The sequence below is a fragment of the Parambassis ranga genome, chromosome 1 (genome assembly GCF_900634625.1).
Source record: "Parambassis ranga chromosome 1, fParRan2.1, whole genome shotgun sequence".
NCBI classification, from domain to species: Eukaryota; Metazoa; Chordata; class Actinopteri; family Ambassidae; genus Parambassis; species Parambassis ranga.
The window spans coordinates 21,126,087-21,150,230 of record NC_041022.1 but is presented as its reverse complement, the minus strand read 5'-3'; the positions used below and the strand labels follow the sequence as shown (position 1 = coordinate 21,150,230).

The window sequence follows — 24,144 nt, the reverse complement described above, 5'->3', positions numbered from 1 at the left end:
TTTGATGCATATACCTATATAAAAATATTCACATGAGTACATTACATGATTGGGTTGCTGTTATTAGATTTAGAACCTGGTTTGAGGTTAAATATAGATAGTGAGCAATAAACCCAGGCTCACTTCAGTTTAAGCCAAAGGTCTATCTTGATGCTTTGCTGTGTCTACTTGGTAAGGTTTTAAAAATCTGCTGTATTCTTCTGAATATAAGACAGTGTTTTTTTTTTCTTGAAAAAATGAGGGCGTCTTATTATCAGGGTCTAGACTTTTACATGTCAGTAATACATCAGTAACCAGTGCTGCCATATACATGTAAAACATACGTGGATAACTACCAGGTGTATAACTTATCTTTTATCTTTTACTGTATGCCATAAAAGGTTTATTATAAATGTGATTGTTAGTTCAATCATTTAAATGTGCAATATGAAAATAATTTTCACTTATTTAAAAAGACATGATTTGGTCTTTAAACAGCCTTTTCCAAAAAGTACATTTTAAAAAAGCTGGGGTCATCTTATAAAAACAAGGTTCTTTCATATTTGACACAATACGGTAATTGGTTAGGTTTAAACAAACTATTTGATAAATTATTATTACATTATTATTAAAACTACTTGGTCATGTTTAGATTGGGTTAAAATTAAACCCATAAACATGTTCCAAAAGCCAAATTCAGCCAATTCAGATAGCTTTTCCATTTGAATCCACATATATTAACATCAATGGTTCCCTGTGATTGCAATGATCATCAACCAGCATGCAGACAAACCATTTATATTTAGCAGGAGCACATAGTACTGCATAGCAATAAGATGACAAAATGTGTCAATGGTACCCTAACCCTTTGACACTCTCTTTATTTCTGCACACATCTCTTTACCGGACTGAATTCCACCTGCCAGTCACACCTTTCCTCCCTCCCTGCCGCCTCCTCCGTCATTTTATTCTTCCCAGGCATCTTTCCGGGCTTGCTGTCCCTTTTACAAGGCTCCATCGATTTAATGTGATGGACAGAGGAGATGAGAGACGTCGTTCCTCTGACAGCAGTAACACTCTGCCTCCAATTGACCTGGTCCTCTGCTACCACAGTTAGTCCTGTTTATGGACAGTGGAGGTCATAAATCTGCTGTACAAGCGACGCAGAAAAAAACACGGGGGAGGAGGAGGAGACAGGAATATGATTTTCACACAAATATACTGGAAGAACATGCAGTACACAGTGGGTAGCAATGGTTCTCCAACTTATTAATGGTGTAATATGGAAGAGTGCATCTGTAGCTTGATTAATATCTACACATTTTTATCACCTAGCTTCTGTCTGGCCCTGCGTTCTATGACGCACAGAGCACAGTCTTCCAGTTAAAACCATTCCCCATACTGTCACCAATTGTTTTACAAAATCCATCCATTAATTTGGAACATCCCATTAAAACTAAACGAAGTCTAGAAAAAAAAACAAATAAAACAATGTGCTATCTGAAGAAAATTATTTAATTAAGTTGTGATCACAAGAAATTGGTTTGTGTTCCTGAGATAATGAGCTAATTAACTTCTGATCTCCAGATAAGAGGCACAAAAAATGATTACGCTCCTTCAAAAACCCCACACACTCATCACTGATAGAAGTCTACACTTGTAAAGATAAGTGAACTTTGTAAACTCTGATATTCCCTGACAAAAAAACACATCCATCAGCTGTGGAAATTAAACAAAGGAGGCTGATAAAGTGGGTCTAATCTTGGAAAATGGCACCATTTGTAATTGCGTGCTTTAGGCCTTTATTTTTTTAGCACTGTAGTTTGTATTGTTATTTCGTCCATCAAATATGTTATTTGTTGTTTTGTATTTTTTTTCTCCAGGCTTTGACCAAGTATCTTGGCCAAAGTCTCAGCTACAAAAGAGGATCCTAATGTCAGACACTTCCTGAGGTATAAATCTACCATTCTGTAAGCGTATTAAAGCTGTAGGTGTACATATGGTTGCACAGCTCATTACTGGGAGTTGTAATGATGTTAAGACGGAGCTAATTACATTCCAGCACACAAACACACACAAACTTAATTTCCATTAAAGTGTTTCATGTAAAGTGATTGTAATCAGATCAATTAAAAACAGGACTTTATTTAAAGTTGCCGTGTGTAAAGAGCAACTATATATATATATATATATATATATATATATATATATATATATATATATATATATTTAAGTGCTGAAAGGTCATCAAAACATCACATACAACCTTGATACATAATACCTCAAGCTGTCATCTTGTTTATACAGAAACTATTTTCACAAGTATTAGATGCAAATTCTACTTTTACAGCTTATATGAGGCAGTCAGACAGAAATACACACTGGGAAAAACAAAACAATGAGGAGAGGGACTATTATGAGTACAGTCACATTTTATATGAGGTGTCTTCACACACAGATTAGGAGGATTTGATGCTAACTTTATGACTGTTGTCTTTTTGTCAGCTAAACAACTGTAGTGACATTTAAATAAAAAAAATCTAAAAGGAGCAAAACAGAAAAACAAACTACAACAAAACACTCTGAAAAGCAGGGCATGGAAGACTCACAGAGGAGAAGAGCAGGCTAGGAACACAGCCGGGGAAGCAACCAACCAGAGAACAGACAACAGGAAGCACAGGACTAAATACACTATTGGAGCAAACACACACACACACACAAGTGAAACTAATCAGAGGATTGAGGCAGGATGTGAAATACTATGTCACGACACACAGGAGAAATACCAAAATAAAACAGGAAGTACAGAAAAGAACCATGTCACACATTTAACTGTAAACAGGAAACTACAAATACAAACTCAACATGTGACAATTTGAGAAATGATTTATAATAACTAAGGATGTGCCATCATGTCAGCTCGACATTCATCGGAAAGCGGGAAATCTTTGTGAGAGTAAACAAATATTAAATATGATATATGAAAAAGCTATCATATGTATTATTTGTGTAGATGTCAGTCAGCCACATCAAATATATTTTTGTGTAGGCTGTATCTATAAATGATCTGTTCACTAGTCAACATCTTCCAAGAACTGCTTACCTTCTTATTTCCCTTTTTTATTAAAGCAGTATGAAACTGTAAAAATACAATAGTAGTAAATAAATTTTACATTCACAGTGAACTTTGAATGTTATTATTGATGGTGAGGATTGATCTCAGTATTCAGGTGAAGACGTGTTAAAGTCACACAGTCATTCCTGGATTTCAATCCACATCACATAGGGTCAGCCTCTGGCGCTTCCGCAGCATATCTGTATTCATCACATCTCCATTCACGGCAAACAAGCTACGTACGGGCAGTCGGCAGTGTCATCTCTCTGCATGTACTCTGCATCTGTCCTCTGCCTTTTATTCCTGCACTAACGTTTGATTGTGTGCATGTCATTGTGACATTTGTATTCCAAGCCTGATCCGTCCAGCTTGATGAGATTTGCCTGCATATATGAGCTGTATTTTCTCACCAGGAGAGCAGGTCATCTCAGGCATGTCAGCTGTGATCTGCTTCATACCTTCAGGAGTTTGTTGTGGTTTTATAAATTCAAGGCTAAAAAAAAATAAATGCAAATGAGCCAAACGGGATTGGTGGAAGTTCGTTTTACTTTCAGCCAAGGACCACAACGACTGTGGACGAGACTGAGTAAACAGAGAGAGATGGAGGGAAGAAAAAGGAAGGAGGAGGGTGGGAAGGAGACAGATGGAGGGGTGGAGGGAAAAAGTGAGACATGGAAGGGAGGGAGGGAGGGAGGGAGGGACGACAGGAGGTTTGGATAAGGAGGGAGATGTGGGTCAAGATGCATCACTGTGTGCAGACTTCAGAGGTGCAAGGACAGCCTCTCCTTCATAACAGCAAACACACAGGTACACGTATTCAGTCAATAAGAGCTCAAATATTTCCAGCTACTCAGAAGCTCAGCAGCACCTGAGTTAATCTAGCCTCTGTTTGTACAGCCTGCAGTTTTAATCATCATTAAGTTAAACCAATCATATCTTTGTACATCAGAAATGTAGGAACACAGTCTGTAAAAGTTGGAATCTAAATTTTCATTATATCTTAAGTGCTTCAGTCTCACAAATAAGTCACAGTTTCTTCATGATTTTAACACAGAGTTGAAGACTTTATAGTCTTGTAAGTAAATGTCTACGTCGTCACTGCAGGCAGGTACAAGAGACAAAGCAGATTCTTACGGCTCATTCCCCACTTCCTGCTTTTACAGTTCTTCATCTCCGACTGCTCCATCGTTTCCACATTAAGACACCCAGGAACGTCCACCGGCACAGCAGCCTTGTCTCAAGAGTTAGGATGTTGTAGTCTTCCATATGTTACTCAAGGACACCAGCTGGTGAAAGGATACAGCATGCAGTGGACGGTCTTAAACCTGCAGAGGGCAGAAGTCAGAATAATAATTCACCTTTGATAGCTCTTAGTCACTGTTAGTGATGTCAGGAAAACACAGCCAGGCTTGGACATATGGGACCTTAATGTGGAAACAATGGAACATTATTATTATTAAATACTGTATTCTTATCCATGTGTGTCCAGCAAGCACTGATCAGCCATGACATGGCGCCCACTAACATGTGGGTGGGATATATCAGGCTGTAAGTGAACATGTTGCCCTCAAAGTTGGTGTCAGAAGCAGGAAGAATGGGCAGCAGAGGGGTGTGAGTGAGTTTCACACACACCAATTTGTGATGTCTAGACAAGTGAGTCAGAGCATCTGAAAAACCTGCAGGTGAACTGGAGGCAACGTCATGGGTGGTCAAAGCTCATTGCACATGGGGAGTGAAGGCTGGCTTGTGGGGACTGTAGCTCAAACTACTAAAAAAAATGTCACGCTAAAGGACTCAGAACACAGTGCATGACAGTTTGAATGGGGCGGCTGGATGCAGACCATCCAGGGTGTCCATGCTGGTCATATTGTTATAGCTGATTGGTGTTATGGTCAGTATAAAAGTAAGAGGAAACTAGCACAGCTGTTTTTAGAGTCTATTTATTGTGGGGTAAGCAGAGGGCAGTGGGGCATCTGTTGATACAAAGTTACCTGTGACTTTGTAGTGTCCTCTATCAGCAGCCAGTAGCAACTGCTGCTACTACAAAGAAGAAAGCTACACGAGCTAAAAATACTCCACCGGGAGCTGCTAATGAAGATGTCATGCATCATGTTAATAAGTGTTTATGCATTTTTATGATTTTCTATTTTACCTCTGGCAAGGAGAGGATGTTTCTGCTCCCACAACATGTCTGTTGTTGTTAACAAAAATATCTTGTCTAAATGAAAACTATGTTTTTTTTCTAATTTTCATTCCCACTTTTTTTTTCCCACTATACAAGCTTCAAAAGGATTTTTTTTAAACTAATTCTGCCTTTGACCGTGTACACCCTTCATTCTCATATATTCACCAGGAAAACTGTGATGGTGCAATGTTGACTGTATAAAGAAATCTGAGATATTCCATTCCTAATGCTTTATCTTTACATGAGATGGACACAGCTTAACAATTACATCATATATTTCCATTATATACCTGACCAGCTATGTTTGTACACAGGAAAACCATTGACCTGCTCCTTTAAGGCTGCAGTGATGTTGGACGTAAGTCTGTGGGACACCTGAGGATGGGAACAAATGGAAGCCTTTTATAGCACTGCCATAGAACTTGGTGATATGAAGATGGGGACAAACATGTCTGTAGTTCCTCTGTATTACATCAAATTGCAACATGAGCTGGAGCTATAGGGGTGTCATGTCTTCATGTCAGATCGTATGAGAAGAAACTGTCCAGAGTAAACAATGCACAGGTTAATAAGTCTGAAATATTTCAAAATATCTAGTATATCTTGATAATGGGTCAAAATAACCTGTCAATATAATATTCTAGCTAGCAACAGACTCTTTCACACTAATACTAATACTACTAGACTAATACACATCAACAACCTTTGGTCTAAATTAGGGATGTCCAGATCAAGTCACGTGATCGGAAATCAGGCCTGATTACGTGGTTTCAGACTCGTCTAGAATCGGACGTTAGCTCCCGATCAGGACTCGGATACATATTTATTAGGGCTGTGAAAGTTTCGCCAGATTAATCCAGCATAATGCTGTGTAGGATGGCTCTCTGGTTTGTAGTGTAGGGGTATGATAGTCACTTCAGGTGTAAGAGGCAGGGTAGTGTGGCCGAGCGGTTTGGTAGTGTGTGCCAAACAATTATGTCTTGGGGACAGCAGTGGCGCAGTGGTACAGCAGGGTTGTCCAATAGTGGTTTGATCCCGGCTTGGGCAAGACACTTCACCCTAGCCTGTGGCGCGCCTTGCTAGTCATTGTATCACACTGCTTGGCAGCAGCCTTAAACAATTTCCCTTACTAAAGTATCTACAATAAAAAAATATATAAATAAATAAGAGGTGCCGGGTTTGGAACTTGCATGAGCTTTTTTTTGAGTGAAATTTCTCAGTTTACTTTACCATGTATCACCAACGAACCAGATCCAGAAATAGATAAAATCAAACACAACCTGCAGGAAAACAGGATTTAGCTTTTTGCATAACAATGTTTTTGTTGTTTGTCAAGTAAATGTACACAAATGCATCTCATGCCTGTAACTGTTTGTCCAAAGATGCTTATTAGTCTGAGCCACACGTGGCTAAGCCACAAGCACATAGATTGAAGTATGGTGCTGTTGCCCAAGGACCAACCTTCTGATTATTGGACAAGCTGCTCTACTAACAGATCCACAGTGAGTGTCATTGGTCATTGTTGATGCAGAAGGCCAGCTAAAAGCACATGAGTGTGAGCATGAACGTGTTATTTTTGCTGTTCATTTATCTTTGTCAGAGGTCAGAGTAAGCTCTGCCAAGTTTATAGCATTTTCTCACACTAAGAGAAGTTTAAAAATTTACCTTACTCTTAGTCTAAAACTGTATCATATATGCCGCAGTGTGCATCAGCCAAGAGCTTCACTAAATATCAAAGACACTAAACACACTCCTGGGAGCAGAGATCATTCACAAATGAATGGAGGGAGACAAACCTGGAGGGGTCCTCCTCCTTAGAGAAACTTCCTTTCACCTCGATGCTGTTCAGCTTATTCTCAAACATCCCATAGCTCAGCGTCACCTGCAGACACACATTGCAGTAAGAGGAAGTGTGTGGACTATCTGTGTGTGTCGTGTATGCCTGTGCTACTACCTGCTGTGGTATGCTTCTGTGGCTGATGAGCAGCAGGTTTTCCAGGTGGGAGTGGAATAAAGGACAGTGGACCATCGAGACACCCAGCCTCTTCTCAACGATGAAGCCCACCGTACAGTCGTCAGGGAGACGGATGGTTGCTGATGTCTTCTCAAAGTGGGAGCCACTGAAAAAAAAAACACGCCCCGCAAGAAGACATTTGTTTATTTTGCCTTTGACATATTTTCACGGATCACAGATTTAAGTGGTATTTTTTTGTGGCAGAAATTCTGCAAAAACAGCATAAAAACTGTCCAACTTTTTATCCTGCAGGATCATTATTGGTGATATTGCATGTTTTGGCCCATTAACTATTTATTGTGTGTGCTTTACTGCTGACCTTTTCCAAAGAACACCATAAATTTTGGGATTGATTCTCCAGCATCTAGCCCTGGGCAGCCATTAGTCTCAGTTCTTTGAGAGCAGTATAAAAGAAGTCGCACAGACCTGAAATTTACTGGTGGACTGGTGATTCATCACTTTGAACATTTAGTCAGCTTTATTTTTTTTTTCTTGATCAAAGTCTCACTGCTGGATAATGCAGTCAAAAGAAAACTGAGGAAGAGACAGCGGTCTGTGCAGCCTACTGACACATTATTCAGATTATTACCTTTCCATTTCCATTTCCTTTTTCTGTCTTTTTAACAAAGGTAATGATTGTTTTTTATTTTTTATTTATTTTTGGCTCTCAAAATATACTTTTAGGTGCATTACTAAGTGAATATTTTATAAAATAAATAGCAGAATATTAACTTGCAACCGTCATGGACTCACATAAAATAGTAAAAATCATCATTTGTCATTATCTTTCAGATCTCTGCACTACCTATAATGACGGTTTTCCTAAGTTAGGATTTAAATACCATGGACTTCGGTCAGACCCTGAACTTTCAAGACTCATATTTATATTATTATATTTTTTATTATATATTTATAATATGTTCATATTTTAACATATGTTGGCCTGATTCCTTTCTATTGTTAACTGCTGCACATTTTAAGTCAGAATAATAGTCAGAATAATGTACACATCCCTCCTTATCACATGAATCCTCTTAATGTTTTGTTTAGCATTGTGCGTAGATTTGTTTGAGACCGGGGAAGTCACTTGATTGCAGCTCAAATCAAATCTAGGAGGCAGGATCACTGTTTGACTATGTTTTCTCTGTTAAATTAGCAATTAGTTTAAAAAAACATGCATCTCAGCATCACATAACCTCCTCACATGATTACAGTATGCACAGATCAGCCACAACATTAAAACATTATGATGATTATGCCATTGCCAGGGTCCCTTTAAAAGAGTGGGATTTATCAGCCAGCAGGTCAAAACTCCATTCTTGAAATTGTTGAGTGAATTCTGTCTGAATGACTTTGTCAGGGGTCAAATTGTGATAGTGAGTTGGTGGTTCCAAAACACAATAGGAGCTGGTGTCCTCTCAGCCTGACGGTGTCCTCCCTGTGTTTGTCTGAGTGTGGGTGTGGCACACCTGAGAGTCATCAGCTATCTGCTTTCCTGGTCTCCATCACACTGTGTGTCATTCAGCAATCATCCTCTGCCAAACATCTATGTTTGTTTATGATGCTCTTTGAGTGTTCTCTCAGCTCTGCTGTGTCAAAATATAATCATTAGGGCTTTCAGTCACTTCCCAGTGCAGAAGGGCTGGCCTAGCCCAGTGACTCACTTATTATTTTTAGAGTTAAGTGTGTGTTTTTGGTTTTTATTAGAATATTAGGTGGAATCAGATGCCGCCTATATGGCAACAGGTTGGAGCCTCTCACAGAATGCAGACAGGCTTTTCAGAAGCCTATGGGTGCCTTTACACAAGTATCAGTCACATTATGTATTTACGTATCCTGTGTTTCAGCTGCATAAATGTGACCATCTGTTGTTTCTGGGACAGGTCGTTATCGATTTGCTGGTTATATCACAAGAGATGTTGACAATAAATATTTTATCTTGTGCCCATTAAGACTCACAATGTCCCAGTCCATTGTCCACCTGTGTACCCTCATTTTAATGCCTTTAAGCAGTTGTCGTAGTAGCAATAGGCTAAGAAGACAACATGTGCATTCAGGGTATTGAAGTTGTACCAGCTGAAGTTGTATCTTTCAGTTGTCTTTTCGTTGTCTTCGTATCTAACTTCCTCTCCTGAACCTGATTCCAACCTGTACTTTCTTTAGTTTCTGAACCATATGTATTGTTGCTTGAACCTGCCCTTGGTGTTTTCTGTTATCTTGTACAAGCTGTTCACTTTTTGCTTCTACAACCTGCCTGCCCTGTGATGCCTTCCTGTAACTGGGATCAAATGTGCAAAAACGTTTTACTTGACACACAGACACATGCAGTTTTTTTATAAATACCTGGCCCATGGAGCCATCTTTTCTGCCAACCTTTGAGTCAGACAGAAACCTGCTCCTCCTGTCGCGAACCAGAACCGTACCTCCCTCTGATAGACAAGACACACACATAGATAGATATTAAAAGACACATTATATGTACTGTAGATACAAACATAAAGAAAAAAGAAAGTGATGATGAGAGATGAAATGTGGTCGTTATACAGATGTTTGAGGGCTCTGGGAAAAAGCTCTTGCTTGCTTGCTGCATCATTCAGCGCTGTACAGTCAGTGGAGCACAAAATGATTCCTGCTGTGGTGAGTTGCTGTGGTTGTTAGCTGCTGCTTAGTGCCATCTGTAATTTAGTAATGCACCACAGAAGGTGCAGCTCTGACTCTGAAATGTCACTCAAACATGGCTGTTCGAGCTTAGAGAAAACCTCTAAAACCACTTTAAGATGGAAAAAAAATGCTGACCGCCTGCATTAGTTTTTAGTTCCAGAAAAAGAAAAAATTCTATTTTCATAATTGCCTTTCAGGCTGGCTGTCCTTCAGGTAAAGAGGCTTTTACCTTTAAAGGGCTTGCTTTCAGTTCTTCTTCTTTGCTTTTAAGTCATTTTTTGTACAAACATGAACTGTAACATTACACATATTAGGAAGCAGTAACTTACTCTGTCACACACACACTATCACTGATTCTAAATAGTGTTGTTTTCAGCTTATTATGAATAGCCTGTCTTTATCGGCTCACTCTGAGCCATTTGTCAAACAGATTATGCACTTTTATTTCCTGCAAAATAAAGTGTTACAAGGATATTTTAGCAGAGTAAATGTATTATTTTTGTGTTTCGGTTTAAATTTGTCTTTGCCTTTTTCATTTCCTTTCCTTTATTCCCCTCCAAACTTCAATTTCCCCTTTGTTCTTTCCTCTTTGCTTCTTTTTTGTCAACTTGTCTTTCCTGTAGGCCACACTTTGTTTTCATTTGCTGTATTTTCTTTTCCTTTCTCATTAGTTTCCTTTGCCCTTTATCTCCTAACCCTTCTTATATAGTTTCATTCTTTTTCTTCATACTGTTTTCCTTCCTTGTTCCTGTTTTCATCCTTTTTAGCATTTCCTTTAAATTTATTTAATTGATTTTCCTTTCCTTCCTGCCATCCCTCTCTTTTCTTCCCATGTTTCTTCCTTTGGATCTTTCTGTTGAAATTAATCCTCAATATTTTTTCTTCTCTTTTATTTCTTTGCTTTCTTTTCCCTGCTTCCTCTTCTCAGTCTCCTATAATAGTGTCAGGAAATCGAAAAAGATAGGCAGCGAGATGTAAGAAAATGAGGAGAGTCGGACTTTTTTTGTTTTCCTCCTTCCAGAAAATAGGAAGAGAGGGAGTGAGAGAGGGTGAGGAAAAGGAAGTCAGGAAGCAAAGATAAATAAAGATCTATTTTTCACTGTAAATGGGTGCAATCAGAGCACAGAATGTGACACGGGGGAGATGAAGAGTGTAATTTCAAGAAATAAGCAAGAGAGGTGGAATTGTGCGAGCGAGAGAGAAACAGATGATGGCATGGTGTTCAGAGAGCTGGCTATAGAATCAGGATGCACTTTAACTCAATACGTGCATTAATTCTGTAAACCCAGTGACACATACTCATGCAGACACACACCTGTGAATAGCTGCATGTGTGTTAACCCTCCTGTTGTCCTCGGGTCAAAATGACCCGCTACTGTGTTTAAAAACCCCAAAAAATGACCTTAATGATAATTTTTGTACTTGAAATTTTATGACTTTTCCTAGATTGACCCAAACTTTAAAAAAAGTGAATTGTTGCCTTTGTTCACACTATCATGTATGCTGTACAAAAAAAGGTACAAAGGTGGTCTTCGGGTCAAAATGACCCAACAGTGAAATTCAACTAAAATCACAGTCACAGAGTTATTTACACACAACAGAATGTGAGAATGTTTTAGTTCTGCCTCAGATCAATCAGTAGCAGACGTAAACAATCAGTAGCAGACGTAAATAAGACAAGAGTTCTCGTGGACAGTGCCTTTGATCTGTGGATTTCCAGAAGTTATAAAGGTGCTGCAGATGACATTACCCCCATATCTCTCTGTGCTGAAGCCATGAGTGCACGTTATAACGTCCAAAAGGCTCTGGAGCTGATTTTTTCAGATGTCCAGCAAGACAACTCTGATTCAGAGGAGGAAGTGGTATCAGAAGAAGAAGATGGGGAGGAATACAACCCAGAGCATGATGAATCATCTTCAGAAGAAGAAGAAAATGCTGAAGCTGAAAGAGAGACTTTCCTTTCAAAAAACAGCAAAATAACATGGTTCTCGGAAGCATATGACCAACATGGCAGGGAGGCAGAACAAAATGTCATAAAGATGACCCCAGGACCCACAAGATATGCTGTTTCTCATGCCCATGACATTGTCTCTACATTCTACCTGTTCATCACACCAGCAATAGAAAAAATAATCCTGGAGATGACAAATCTGGAGGGTTTTCGCAAAAATGGAGACAGCTGGAAAAAGATGGATGAGACTGATCTGCGGGCCTACTTAGGGCTGCTCATCTTAGCAGGTGTTTACAGGTCCCGAGGTGAGGCTGCAGCCAGTCTATGGGATGCAGAGAGTGGAAGGCCAATTTTCCGAGCTACAATGCCACTCAAACTCTTTCACACCTATTCAAGACTGCTACGTTTTGATAACCGCGAGTCAAGACCAGCGAGACGTGTGACAGACAAACTTGCAGCCATAAGAGAGGTCTGGGATAAGTGGGTGGAGCGGCTGCCCTACCTCTACAACCCAGGGCCTGATGTAACAGTGGATGAGCAACTGGTTCCATTTAGAGGTAATTTATTTTCATATTTCTAATAAAAGTGATTTTCACTATTGAATTATATGACTGTTTTCTGTGACTCAGATACAAATTATTGATGCTAATCTCTGTCCAAAGGTCGTTGTCCTTTCCGCCAGTATATGCCCAGCAAGCCAGCAAAATATGGGATCAAGTCATGGGTGGCTTGCGATGCCAAATCAAGCTACGCTTGGAAGATGCAAGTCTACACTGGGAAGCTGACCAGTGGAGGTCCAGAGAAGAACCAGGGGATGAGAGTAGTGCTTGATGTGACAGAGGGACTGAGGGGTCACAATGTGACATGTGACAATTTTTTCACCTCTTATGAACTCGGACAGCAGCTCCTGAAGAGGAAGATAACCATGGTTGGCACAGTTCGAAAGAACAAGCCTGAGCTCCCACCTGCACTGCTTGCAACAAAGGAGAGAGAGGTCTTCTCATCCAAGTTTGCCTTCACACCCACCACCACCCTAGTGTCCTACATCCCAAAGAAAAATAAGAATGTAGTACTTCTGAGCACACTACACACAGATGCTGGCATTAGTGATCGTGAGGACAGGAAGCCATCCATCATCCTAGACTACAACTGTAACAAAGGGGGTGTGGACAATCTAGATAAGGTGATTGGAACCTACAGCTGCAGAAGGATGACTGCCCGCTGGCCCCTGGTCATCTTCCACAACATCATTGATGTTTCCTCTTACAATGCCTTTGTGATTTGGAGAGAGATCAACCCAACCTGGATGCCTCGTAAGCAGAACAAGAGGAGGGTGTTCCTGGAGCAGTTAGGAAAGGCACTTGTAACACCACTTATTGAAAGGAGGAAGCATTTCCCCCGCACAGAAGCCTCTGCAGCAGTTGTCAAAGCTATACAGAGTGCAGGAACCCCTGATCAACCTGAGGATCCAGCTGCCACAGCCACTGCCCCAGCCGGGGCAAGTAAAAGAAAGAGATGTCAGTTCTGCCCGCCAAAGAAGGACTGTAAAACACATACTGTGTGCAGTAGGTGTAAGAAATATATCTGCAAGAGCTGTGCATTTGCATACTGCCCTACATGTGCTAATTAGTTGAATTATTGTTGTTTAGTTGGGTTATATTGTTTTTTGGATTGTATATTTTCTTACATTGTTCACTGGCAAAAAAATCAGAAGAATCTAACTCATTGCGATGAATTAAGAGGCATTCGATATTCCTTTTTGAATATTTGTTTTGTTTCTAAAACTATAGAAATGCAGGTGAAAAGGGAAAACTCAAGTATTTACATGTTTTGTGGTTAATGTTTCTTCAAGCAAAATAAAATTTGGTGTTTAAAAATCGAATAAACTGCTTATATTATTGTGGATTTAGTGAAGACGGGTCATTTTGACCGGGAGGACACGGGGTGTATAGAGGATATGAGGACAACAGGAGGGTTAAGAAAACCTTGCTGTGTGTGTGTGTATGTGTTTACTGTTTACCAATCAATAATCCCTAAGACACTTATTGATCTACTGTCCAAAAATCTGGTGCTTCGGCTGTGATGACAGTGAAAATGATGAGAGTATGGATGCTTGAAGAGCAGCGGTTAACCTGGCTGGGCAACATTTGGCACAAAACCAATGAGAGCAGACCTCAGCTTTGTTTTGCTGTTCATTAGTGTCCTCAACAGAGCAGAAAGAACAAAGACAGGGGAAAAAAAAAGGAAGGAAGGAACACTGGCTGGACAGAGAGAGGGTGGGAAAGAGGAGGGGGGGGCATAAGAAAGGAGGAAAAAGGGAAAAATGACATTATTCATCTTTGGCTTTTTAGTTTGCAGAAGCAACAGAAGCACATGTACCAGACCGCACAGACTACAATGAGTGATTCGGTCAGGTGTTTCTACTAATATCAGTGATCAGTATCAGAAACAGCTGGTCTGGTTCTTCTCAGGACACTCAGTGAATACAATATGGGAGAAAAATGAGTGGTGACTGTGTGGGGATCTTCCTTGGTCATCTTTTATGTCTAGCTTATTTCACTCAACTCAGTCCATCCCGTAACATGAAATAGTCACGTTATTTATGAGTGCGTTGTTTAATGAACACTGACACAAATGTCAAAAGACACTAAGCAGTCATAAAACTTAATGGTAAAAGTCTACTGTGGATTTGTGCCGCCCACCATTTCTTCTACCTCCTAACATGGACTTTTCTAAGCTTATACCTGGTTATCATTGTTTGTTTGTGTCCCATATATGATGCAAGGGGTTGTCATGAGAGGTCGGTCAAAAACCACCACACATATCGCCTTTGGAGTAGTGGTAGAAACACATTCACACTGGACCATTTTCACCAGCTGATTGCTTTGTTTTCAAACTTTGGTGTTTTGTGAGCACTGCTACTTCAGTTACCTTGTTGAATATCAACCTTTTTAGCAGCAGTAATGTTAGGTCTTTCATAGATGGATGGGAAAGATAGCCAGCTAAGAGACATTTCTGATTGTTTATTGATTTTATAAGACAAGATCATGAGTACCGACCACTGGTCCAGCCAGCCATGTTATGAATCATGGATGTGCTGACTGTGTTGCGGGCTCAGGCACATGTCATGGCATGAGAGATCATTGCTGAACAATAACTGAAACAGGTAGAGATGTGGGCTGGAAAATAGGAGCAACAGATATTGTGTGCTCAATACAGTCAGTAAGGAATAAGTAAAAATAACCATGGAAGAAATTGAAGAAGAAGAAAAAACTCTCAGGAGGCAGGACAGCAAGAGAAGAGTAAATCTGTTGAGTCATATTAAAGACAGTAATGTATCTCAGGGGGTCACCCTGCCGTAAGGACTTACCAGCCCATATAAATTAAATTCAGTGCGGGTTTCAGGGGACTTTAAATCTGCTGTAGTATAAATTGCTCTAGCTGTTTGTCTGAAGGTGCCAGAATTAGATAGCTGTGCTGACCATGCTACTATACTCCACTTTTCTTGCCTTTATGCACATTTATTAAATCTTTTTTTGCATTTAAACAGCCCCCTGTTCTTTGGGCTGAGACTTAAAAAAAATCATGACATCAGCATGTGCTTAGCAAAGCTGCGCCAAGCGTCAATGCCAAAGTTGAATCTGCCAAGAAGCCAAAAATGTGAGTGTTTGAAATGAAATGAGCACTGTGGTGTAGTACCGTTGTGTTGCCCTCCAGCAGTTCGTGAGCTGTGATGGGTTTGTCCAGGCTCGGTTTGCCCACATAGATGTCGCCATCCTGGGGAAAGGCTGAGAGCAGGGAAAGGAGAGCCTCTGGATTCACATAGTTATCATCATCCACATGACAAAACCACCTGAGGAGCAGCAGAACAAGAAGCGTTTAATATACAATTTATCTCAAAATTTACTCTCAATAACCTTGTGTCTCAAAGCATCAGACTTACAGATACACCCCGTTACACATGATTCATAGGTGATTATAAGAACTCAGCTGGTATTGATTCTGTGGTTACTTGCTTGGCAGCTGTGTGTTTAAACCACTGAACCAACATGTTTCGATGTTCATGTTTTTTTATCTGAACAAACTTTTTTGACTTTTTTTCAATTATATGCAACACAAATTCTTATTATACACTATAGTCGGTGTCTTTGTGAACTGAAGAGCTACCACCTACAGCATGAGGGGGTATAGCTCAGTGGTAGAGCATTTGACTGCAGATCAAGAGGTCCCCAGTTCAAATCTGGGTGCCCCCTAGTATTTATTTGTTTGTTTCTTAACTGGTGAATAGTTCCTTGGCTTGTGATGCTGAATCAAGCGGCAACCTTCGGGGCTCAAAGTTGAAGCCCATGCGGAAGTGTCAAAACTTGTAATTCACGCCGCAACTGCTGGGGGCTGGCTTCAAAAGCAAGTAATTTTCCATAGTCTCCCATGTTAAAATGGCCGACTTCACAGCAGAAAAAAACACTATGGTCTCGGATGATAGGTTCTCTTCTAGTGTCAATTGTAGGAGGGGTGAATTTTTTTACAACTCACTCATTTCAATGGTATTCAGACTTAAAATTACGCATAATTATGGGCGTTGCCGCTTGAGTGACAGACAGTTGACATATCACAACGTGAGTTTCCTGCTTCCACGATCGCCCGCCCCCCTAAAGCCCGCTGGTGCTCCCCCTTTTTGTCCATATTTAGGGTGTTTGGCGGACGTGACGCTGCCAACATGGCGGCGGTCGTCAACGTCCTGGAACCTCCCACCGAGCCTCAGAACGGCTCTTCAGAAACAAACGGGTGACGTCACGGAAGCTCTGTCCATAGTGTTTACTTTCAATGTGCTGAATCAAGAACCCTCCTGCTAGTTGCAAAGCTAACATTTGTAGCGCCTTAGTGTAAATCGGACTGAACTCTGTTCTGAAGGGCGCTTTCCATACCAACAAGTCTGATGTGGCTCTTTCTGTATTTGAGTTTCCCTCTTACATAGAGGTCGTATACAAGCAGCTGTTTTTAGCATTTAGCAGCCATGCACCGGTAAAGAAACAGGTCAACAAAGCACTATTGTGTCAGTCAGGATGATCAGAAGACGTGATCAGACACCTTGGTCTTGTAAAAGGGAAAACACAGAGGGAGCTGTGTCGGAGTTGTTGGTACAGGCCGTCTATTTCAATCAGGTGATAGCAAATTAACAGCGGTGCACCGTTAAGGCAACAGATCAACAGCGGACTCTGCTGTCAGTAGACAGGATGCCCCCAATCAGCTCGATCTTTGAGCTGATTGTGTTCATTCATTAAAAGTGACATAACTAGATTAGAAAAAGTATGTCACGACATTCAGTGGGAGTACAAACATGTCCTTTGTTTGGCCTTTGTTGCTTTTAGCTTTGTAGTCATTGTCAAAACTGTCAATGCTGTTTAGCTAATGCTGCTGTAGGACTTCCACACAGACCAGCTGGGACACAGTGGTGCAATACATGTTGGAAAATGTTTAAAAAATAAACAGTGATTATTTTAATCCTGTTTCACTGACACTAACTTGTGAACTCTGTCTTTACCAGGAAGTGTCAGATTAATGGTTGGGTTTGGGTAACAAAGTTGCTGTTTCCTTCTGATTCTGAGCCGTCATGTCTCTTAGAACAGGGGGTATAGCTCAGTGGTAGAGCATTTGACTGCAGATCAAGAGGTCCCTAGTTCAATTCTGGGTGCCCCCTGGTGTCTCATTTTTCCCATAAAACGTTTACAAAAAGCATAAAAAAAGCAACCAAAAGTTAAGAATTGATCTGTTCTCAGTTCACCATTACCCCCCTTGATTTTCTCTGTATGACTCAGTGATTACGCTGTTTGATTATTTCTTCCATGTTAATGACTGGACATGATGTCAGTCTCATTCCAAACCAAACAGACTTCTACTGCAACATCAGAGTCCAAATTACAAAGCTGTTGGTTACAAACTGAAGTGCTGCCTTGTTTCCTCTGCCATCCTATTGGCTGCCCAACAACACAAGCGGCTTCTTTCCAAAGCAAACAGCCTCACTTCCCTCGTCAGTGGGGCTTCAGGGAAACTGGGGAAGTTTCGGAGAGGGCCTTGGAACCAAACTGAAAACATTCTCTCTGCCATCTTAACAAGATAAAGGCGCAACAAGCTTTCGTCACACACCAAACACAAGTTGTTGATTGTTTTTCCACAAATCAAAAATACGTATTCAACACATGTCCGGTACCCTGTGTGACAGCTTCAAGCAGTGAAAATGTCATCTAACACATATTGAGCAGTGAAGTTCTGACTGATATTCAGTGTTTACACACCCTGCATTAGCTCAGCCAAATATCACATCTTCCTCATTCTAATACACCCAGATACAAGTGTAGGAATGTGATGAGCAACTATTTTCTTATCCACAATGAAAACAAATTAAACAAACTAATTATATAGAAAGATGATGTGCTTAATTTGGCACCTTACAAAGACGAGGCTAATAGGCTGTATCTATTCTACCAAGTTATTGTTGCGGTTTTTACCCTATGAAGCTCAATATATTATGGCAGGTTTAAAGTGTATGCTTTAAAAATAGGGAGAATAGAAAAAATGAAGAAGCTGAGCTTTCTGATGGTCCTTAAATGCACCTTGAACTCTTTTTTTAAAAAAAACTGTAATATTGTGATATTTCATTGAACTAAACTACGTTATTCTACATGCAATTACAAATTTTCACTCAGAATAATTATGCATGATTAATATTATTCAAAAAAAAATAATAAAAATAAAATCCTCATCAAAACCAAAAAGTGACTGAATTGCAATCAGAGCAATCATGTGGAGGTTCCACGGTGTAATGGTTAGCACTCTGGACTCTGAATCCAGTGATCTGAGTTCAAATCTCAGTGGAACCTTTTGTGGGCAGTAGTGGCTCAGTGGTAGAGCAGGGTTGTCCAATAACTGGAAGGTTGGTGGTTTGATCCCAACTCCTCCCTAAGTCATTGTTGTGTGTCCTTGGGCAAGACACTTTACCCACACTGCCTCCAGTGTACTCACTGGTGTGGCGCACCTTGCTCGTCATTGTATGACACTGCTTGGCAGTAGCCTTAAACAATTTCCCTCTGGGATTATTAAAGTATTTAAAAAATTAAATAAAATTATAAGTCATGTTATGTATGCATATTGACTTTAACTGTATCAGAAATGCTGTAAATCTAACTTTAAATATCACCTTTATGCTTCTGTAACTCCAGAAGACTGTTTATTCTTTTGATTTTTTTTTCTCTGTTGCACCACCTACTGGTGTAACCACCTGATTTCCCCACGGTGGTCATTAAAGTATGTAATCTTAATCCTATCTATAAACCCTTGTGCGGAGAGGCTGATAGATTTGCTGTAATCTTTCTCACCTCTTGTTTGAGGCCATGAAACCGTCGTACTCAGCAGACATCTTGCAAGACAGAGCCTGCTGACTGTGGTCTGACTGGCAGCCAGTTACTACCATGTTATAACCTATGAGAGAGAGAAGGAAGGTGACATGTAAGAAAAGAGATGAGAAAAGAAGCAGAAAGTAAAACTTCATGACCAAAAGTATGTGGACAAATTATTGATGAATTCCCACATTAACCCTGTCTGCCATAAGCACAAGACTTTGGGTCCTGACTGCTTCTATTTACAGACTAAATCATTAGTGAATTCTGCCGCCGATGTTAGATGATAAGGTCTTCCTTGTTAATCTGTGTTTAAATTGACCATTTATCAGTTGTCGTCTCAGCTGGCAAAACAGACCGGGAATGAGAAGCCGGCTGGAAATGCTGCTTCAATTGAGAGTCTGTTGTTTTCAAATACTGCTTTAAATATCAAGTGGCAAATCAGCTGCTACATTACAGCAAGCAGCACAGTGAGGATGTAGCCACAAGTTAAGGAGTTAGGCGTCAGTTCATTCCATCCCTGTGTGAATTTCTTTACTGTGGAGCACTTTAAGTTTGTGTATGTTGCCCTGTGATGGACTGGTGACCTGTCCAGAGTGTACCCCGCCCCTTATCCATAAATAGCTGGGATAGGCTCCAGCCCCCCGTCACCCTGTGCTACAGAACAAAGCGGGATCAGAAGATGGATAGATGCATGTATTAGATCCATGATCGCTGCTTACCTTGCAAACCTAACTCCTCATCCTCTGTGTCAGTGAAAATGAATGTCTAAAGGGGAAACACAGACATAAAGGGGTTTAACAACACACACTTTGATTAGAATACATTCTTCTTCTTCTTCTTCTTCTTCTTCTCCACACACTGAAAGCCCTCTCATTAAGGAGTAACCACGCTTGCAGGATCAATATCGTTTTTGGATGTAGCAAATTCAATGCCACAAATGAGTCACTGCACACACGCGCGCGCGCACACACACATACACACACACACACATTTATGGGTCACAGTGGACAGAGGAGAATAACTGAGTTCATTTGTTCTTTGGCAGATAGATTAGTCAATTCAGTCCCAAATCACATACAGTCGAAGATAGATAGATAGATAGATAGATAGATAGATAGATAGATAGATAGATAGATAGATAGATAGATAGATAGATAGATAGATAGATAGATAGATAGATAGATCAGTACAATACTGACATCTGGTGGTGCTGAATTGTAAGTGTTACATTGGTGTGTTCTCAAACAAAATCATCTCAAAATATGATTTAACGACCTTTACCATCTTTGGCCTAAATAAATAATATAAGACATTTACAAATTGTATAAATAGCTGGAGCTGCACCAGTCTCCTCTAGCAGACACTTGACTGAAAAGACTGCATGCTGCATGAGTCACTGAGGAGACCGGCGATGTTTGCCCTTCATGCAAGCTACTCGATCTCCACAGCCCCTCAGGCTGAACCGTGCTCTCTGTGCTCAAGCTTTCTTTGCCACTAAATAAATAAAATAACTCCAGAATGGGACAAATCACCTGTTAGATAAGATAAACAGCACCCATAACTCGTGTTTTTTATTCAAGGCCTGGAAATGTATTCATGTTTTTGGCTGAAATAGAGAAATATTAAAAGAAGGTTGATATATCTGTGGATGCTCTCATTCATCCAGGTCATAGTCATATAGTCAAGAGTTTAAATCGAGGCAACTGGACTCAAGGATTGTTTTTTGAAGACGTTTTCTCCACTTCTTCTTCAGTTCTGGTTGATGTGACAGAGTTGTTTAAAATCTCAAACAAAAGTCCACACTTGTATGTGAGGATAATACCTTTGGGTGCTGAATTTGTTAAATTACACTAACAAAAGGTGATTTCTGAGTGTGGTAAAAGGGTGTAGAGAAATGGGTTAAAATTCAAACATTCAAAGCAATTGAATTTAGAGAGACAAGATAATATAAATTCAACACACATGATCAAGACAAAATATTGTGCTGGTACAAAGTGAATAATCATGTGAGGGGTGTGTGACAGAAAAACAATAATGTATATAGTGGGGCTAACGTGTGAAGAGACCAGGGTGTGAAACTGAATTTCCCAACACAGAGACAACATACAAAGCCTGTGTCTGTGTGTATGTGCCCATGTGTGTGAGAGACACAGACAGCCTGACAGGCAGAACCAGCTAATAACTTTAATCCCTGGATTGCATGATGCAATTACAGAAATATATAAAACAGGGATATATAGATATAGCAATATCTCTGATTTCATGATTGGTGTTAAAAAGAGAGCTGAGGACTGAAGTAGACATGAGTTTGTAAGTGGAAATAGATATGAAGACAGCCAGTAGAGGGCAACAGAGTTACTGCCTCAATCTGTGGGTTACACTGTGACTTCTGCCTTTGGTAGGATTACACATGGAAGGGCAAACATGTGTATAATGTCTCAATGGGTCCTTACAGGCATGTCCATGAATAGGAACAGTATAAAGGGCCAAGACCTGCATTATGGGGACTTCCAAGCTTGTCTCATCCCCACAAACCTATAACAAGGTTTGACAAAAAAATCTCTCCTCTGCTCATACCTCAAACTAAAGTACCTGTGCTGAGATCAGTCTGAGTCTGGTCCGAGGAAATGGCTGAGTGTGGAGCTTGTGGTCGCTTGTAAACCGGGAGTCTGTGGGGATGTTTCACAAGGGCCATTAAGAAAGATTTGTACAACCTCGTAAAAGAAAATGACTCTAATATATCTGATTCTGATCAGTATTTTGATGGTTCCCTAATGGAGCTGTCAAATTTGCCATTGGGATCCTCTTAGGTCCCGAACAGCATATATTATAAAGCCTTTGTCTTTTAAAAACCCATCTAGATTTCAATGAATCCAGTTCCCTCACAGTTAAATACATTCATAAGTTTCTGCCCAAAACGTGTCTATTATATAGAAAATATGAAGCATATCAGGGACAGCACAGCGTCAGGACATTTCTGTAGCCACACACAGCAAAAAATAAAATGCATGAGGCACAAAATCATATAAAAAATCATATGAAAAATACTATTACACTGTAATTGTAGTAATCAATTTCTTACTTAAAAAAAGAGAACACATTGAAATCTTATGTTTGACTGTGTAATAATTGTGAAAGGGTTCTGTTTTGTACTCAAAAATTTCAATAAAAAAACCATGGGAAAAAAAAAAGAGGATCACCGCCTATGACGTGCCATTTTCAGGTCCCGACCGAGCATGGCAGGAGGCTATGAGGTGCTGGTACTGCAGTAAACAATTGGAGTGTTAAGAAATATCTTCTCATCCCTTCTCAAGATTCAAGATTCAAGACTCAAGAAGTGTATTGTCAAATGCACAGCAGAGGTTACACTGAGCAATGGAATTCTTATTTTGCGAGTTCCCTTCACAGGACTTCGTACACAACTAAACTAAGATAAAAGACAGTAGACTTATTTTAGTCATAGTAGAATAAATAAAAATAAGAACAAGCAATAAAAAAAAATAAATAAAATGTGCAGTTCTATGTACAGAGGGTAAAGTGTTATCAGTGTTTAAGGTGCATTGTTGAGAGGTAGGACAATTATAGTGTGGAAATATGTTTCTAAATTGGAATAAACATGAGGGGGCACCCAGATTTGAACTGGGGACCTCTTGATCTGCAGTCAAATGCTCTACCACTGAGCTATACCCCCCAAATGTCATCATACTTTGCACAGCACACAACCTGTGCAGATGCAGCACAAGTTACAGCTAGAGCTGAAGTTTAGGCTTGATTTCACATGGGCTTGCATTCTTGTGTGGTAAACGAGCGTCATGTGATGAGTTGTAAAAACGGATGCTGACTATTACGTTTTGGTTGCGCCTGCAACTAAAGCAATGTGTGAGGTGTGGAAAAGTTTGACCATATGCATAATGAGAATAATGATCCAGTGGGTTATATGAAATAAAAAAAATATGACATTCTGTTAAAGTGTGATAGCAAAACATCAGGGAATTTGGCCTTTAGGCCATTAGGCATTTTAACATCATAAATGGCGAGGGGTTTGAAGAGCTGGTGCAAGAACTACTTGATGTCGGGGCTAGAGGGTTCTCGTAAACTCTGTTTATCCCCGCCATGTGACAATTGAGGTGCACTGACATGGCAGAAGAAAAGAGGGAAGCTTTAGCACAGAACCTAGGAGGGCACAGTCACAATGTCACGACGCATTCTCTCTGCAATATTGTATGGGTGACCGATGGAGGGCAAACTTTAAATTAGCTCTGCGGCCATATCAGAGATTGGACTGCATTTAACATGTCATTAATATGGTACTGTGCCATGGACTTGACATTGCAGTTATCAAAAGCTGACGGTGCTCGGACATAGGAGATACAATTTCTCTGACCCTAACCCTTGAGTATTACCAAGCAACACATGTGACAGTAATGATGTTCATGCTGTCTGTGCGTATAGAGTCAGCCTGCTTACTATGTATGCTGCAATACTTTGCCAGTTCATTTCAACAGGACATTAAATGAAAGATTGAAGTCTGTCTCACTGCGACTTCCTCCAACAATAAGAAGCACACTTGACATTGTGACAGCTTAAATGTCACTTGAATATGTCATATATGCAGTACAAGAAGGTCATGTATATATGCATTTTTATTGAATGCACTGTGCTATTAAATGGTATGTGTGGGGCTTTATGGCAGGCTAGAGGGCGCTGTGACTAGCGCCGCACCCGAGTGCATTTAAGGGGAAGTCAGGAGAGAGATAGGAAGCCGGAAGTAGAGAGAGAGAAGTGTGGCAGGTGATGTGTGTTGGCGCCAGGGTGTAGGATAGAGTGAATTGTGTAAAGGTT

General features: G+C 40.2%; 2 protein-coding genes and 3 non-coding genes across 5 annotated transcripts in view; 3 read left to right on the top strand and 2 right to left on the bottom strand.

Annotated features, from left to right (window-relative positions):
* Nucleotides 1–3,622: 3,622 nt before the first annotated feature.
* mfng (MFNG O-fucosylpeptide 3-beta-N-acetylglucosaminyltransferase) overlaps nt 3,623–24,144 on the bottom strand; it is a 29,818-nt gene continuing 9,296 nt past the window's right edge. Inside the window, exons 2-8 of the mRNA XM_028411592.1 lie at nt 20,022–20,067; nt 19,279–19,381; nt 15,605–15,758; nt 9,637–9,722; nt 7,234–7,399; nt 7,076–7,161; nt 3,623–4,419 (exon numbers count right to left, since the gene is read on the bottom strand). Coding sequence (XP_028267393.1) covers nt 4,368–4,419; nt 7,076–7,161; nt 7,234–7,399; nt 9,637–9,722; nt 15,605–15,758; nt 19,279–19,381; nt 20,022–20,067 — 693 coding nt within the window. The 3' untranslated portion in view covers nt 3,623–4,367. The remainder of the gene's footprint in view (nt 4,420–7,075; nt 7,162–7,233; nt 7,400–9,636; nt 9,723–15,604; nt 15,759–19,278; nt 19,382–20,021; nt 20,068–24,144) is intronic.
* Nucleotides 11,284–13,899, top strand: LOC114439134 (piggyBac transposable element-derived protein 4-like). Its single transcript, XM_028410927.1, has 2 exons — nt 11,284–12,462; nt 12,568–13,899. Exons 1-2 carry the CDS (start codon nt 11,730–11,732, stop codon nt 13,533–13,535), a joined length of 1,701 nt encoding a protein of 566 aa, XP_028266728.1. The 5' UTR covers nt 11,284–11,729; the 3' UTR covers nt 13,536–13,899.
* trnac-gca (transfer RNA cysteine (anticodon GCA)) lies at nt 16,087–16,158 on the top strand. Its single transcript has one exon. It is a non-coding gene; the product is annotated as a tRNA-Cys (tRNA).
* Nucleotides 17,532–17,603, top strand: trnac-gca (transfer RNA cysteine (anticodon GCA)). The gene has a single exon. It is a non-coding gene; the product is annotated as a tRNA-Cys (tRNA).
* Nucleotides 22,922–22,993, bottom strand: trnac-gca (transfer RNA cysteine (anticodon GCA)). Its single transcript has one exon. It is a non-coding gene; the product is annotated as a tRNA-Cys (tRNA).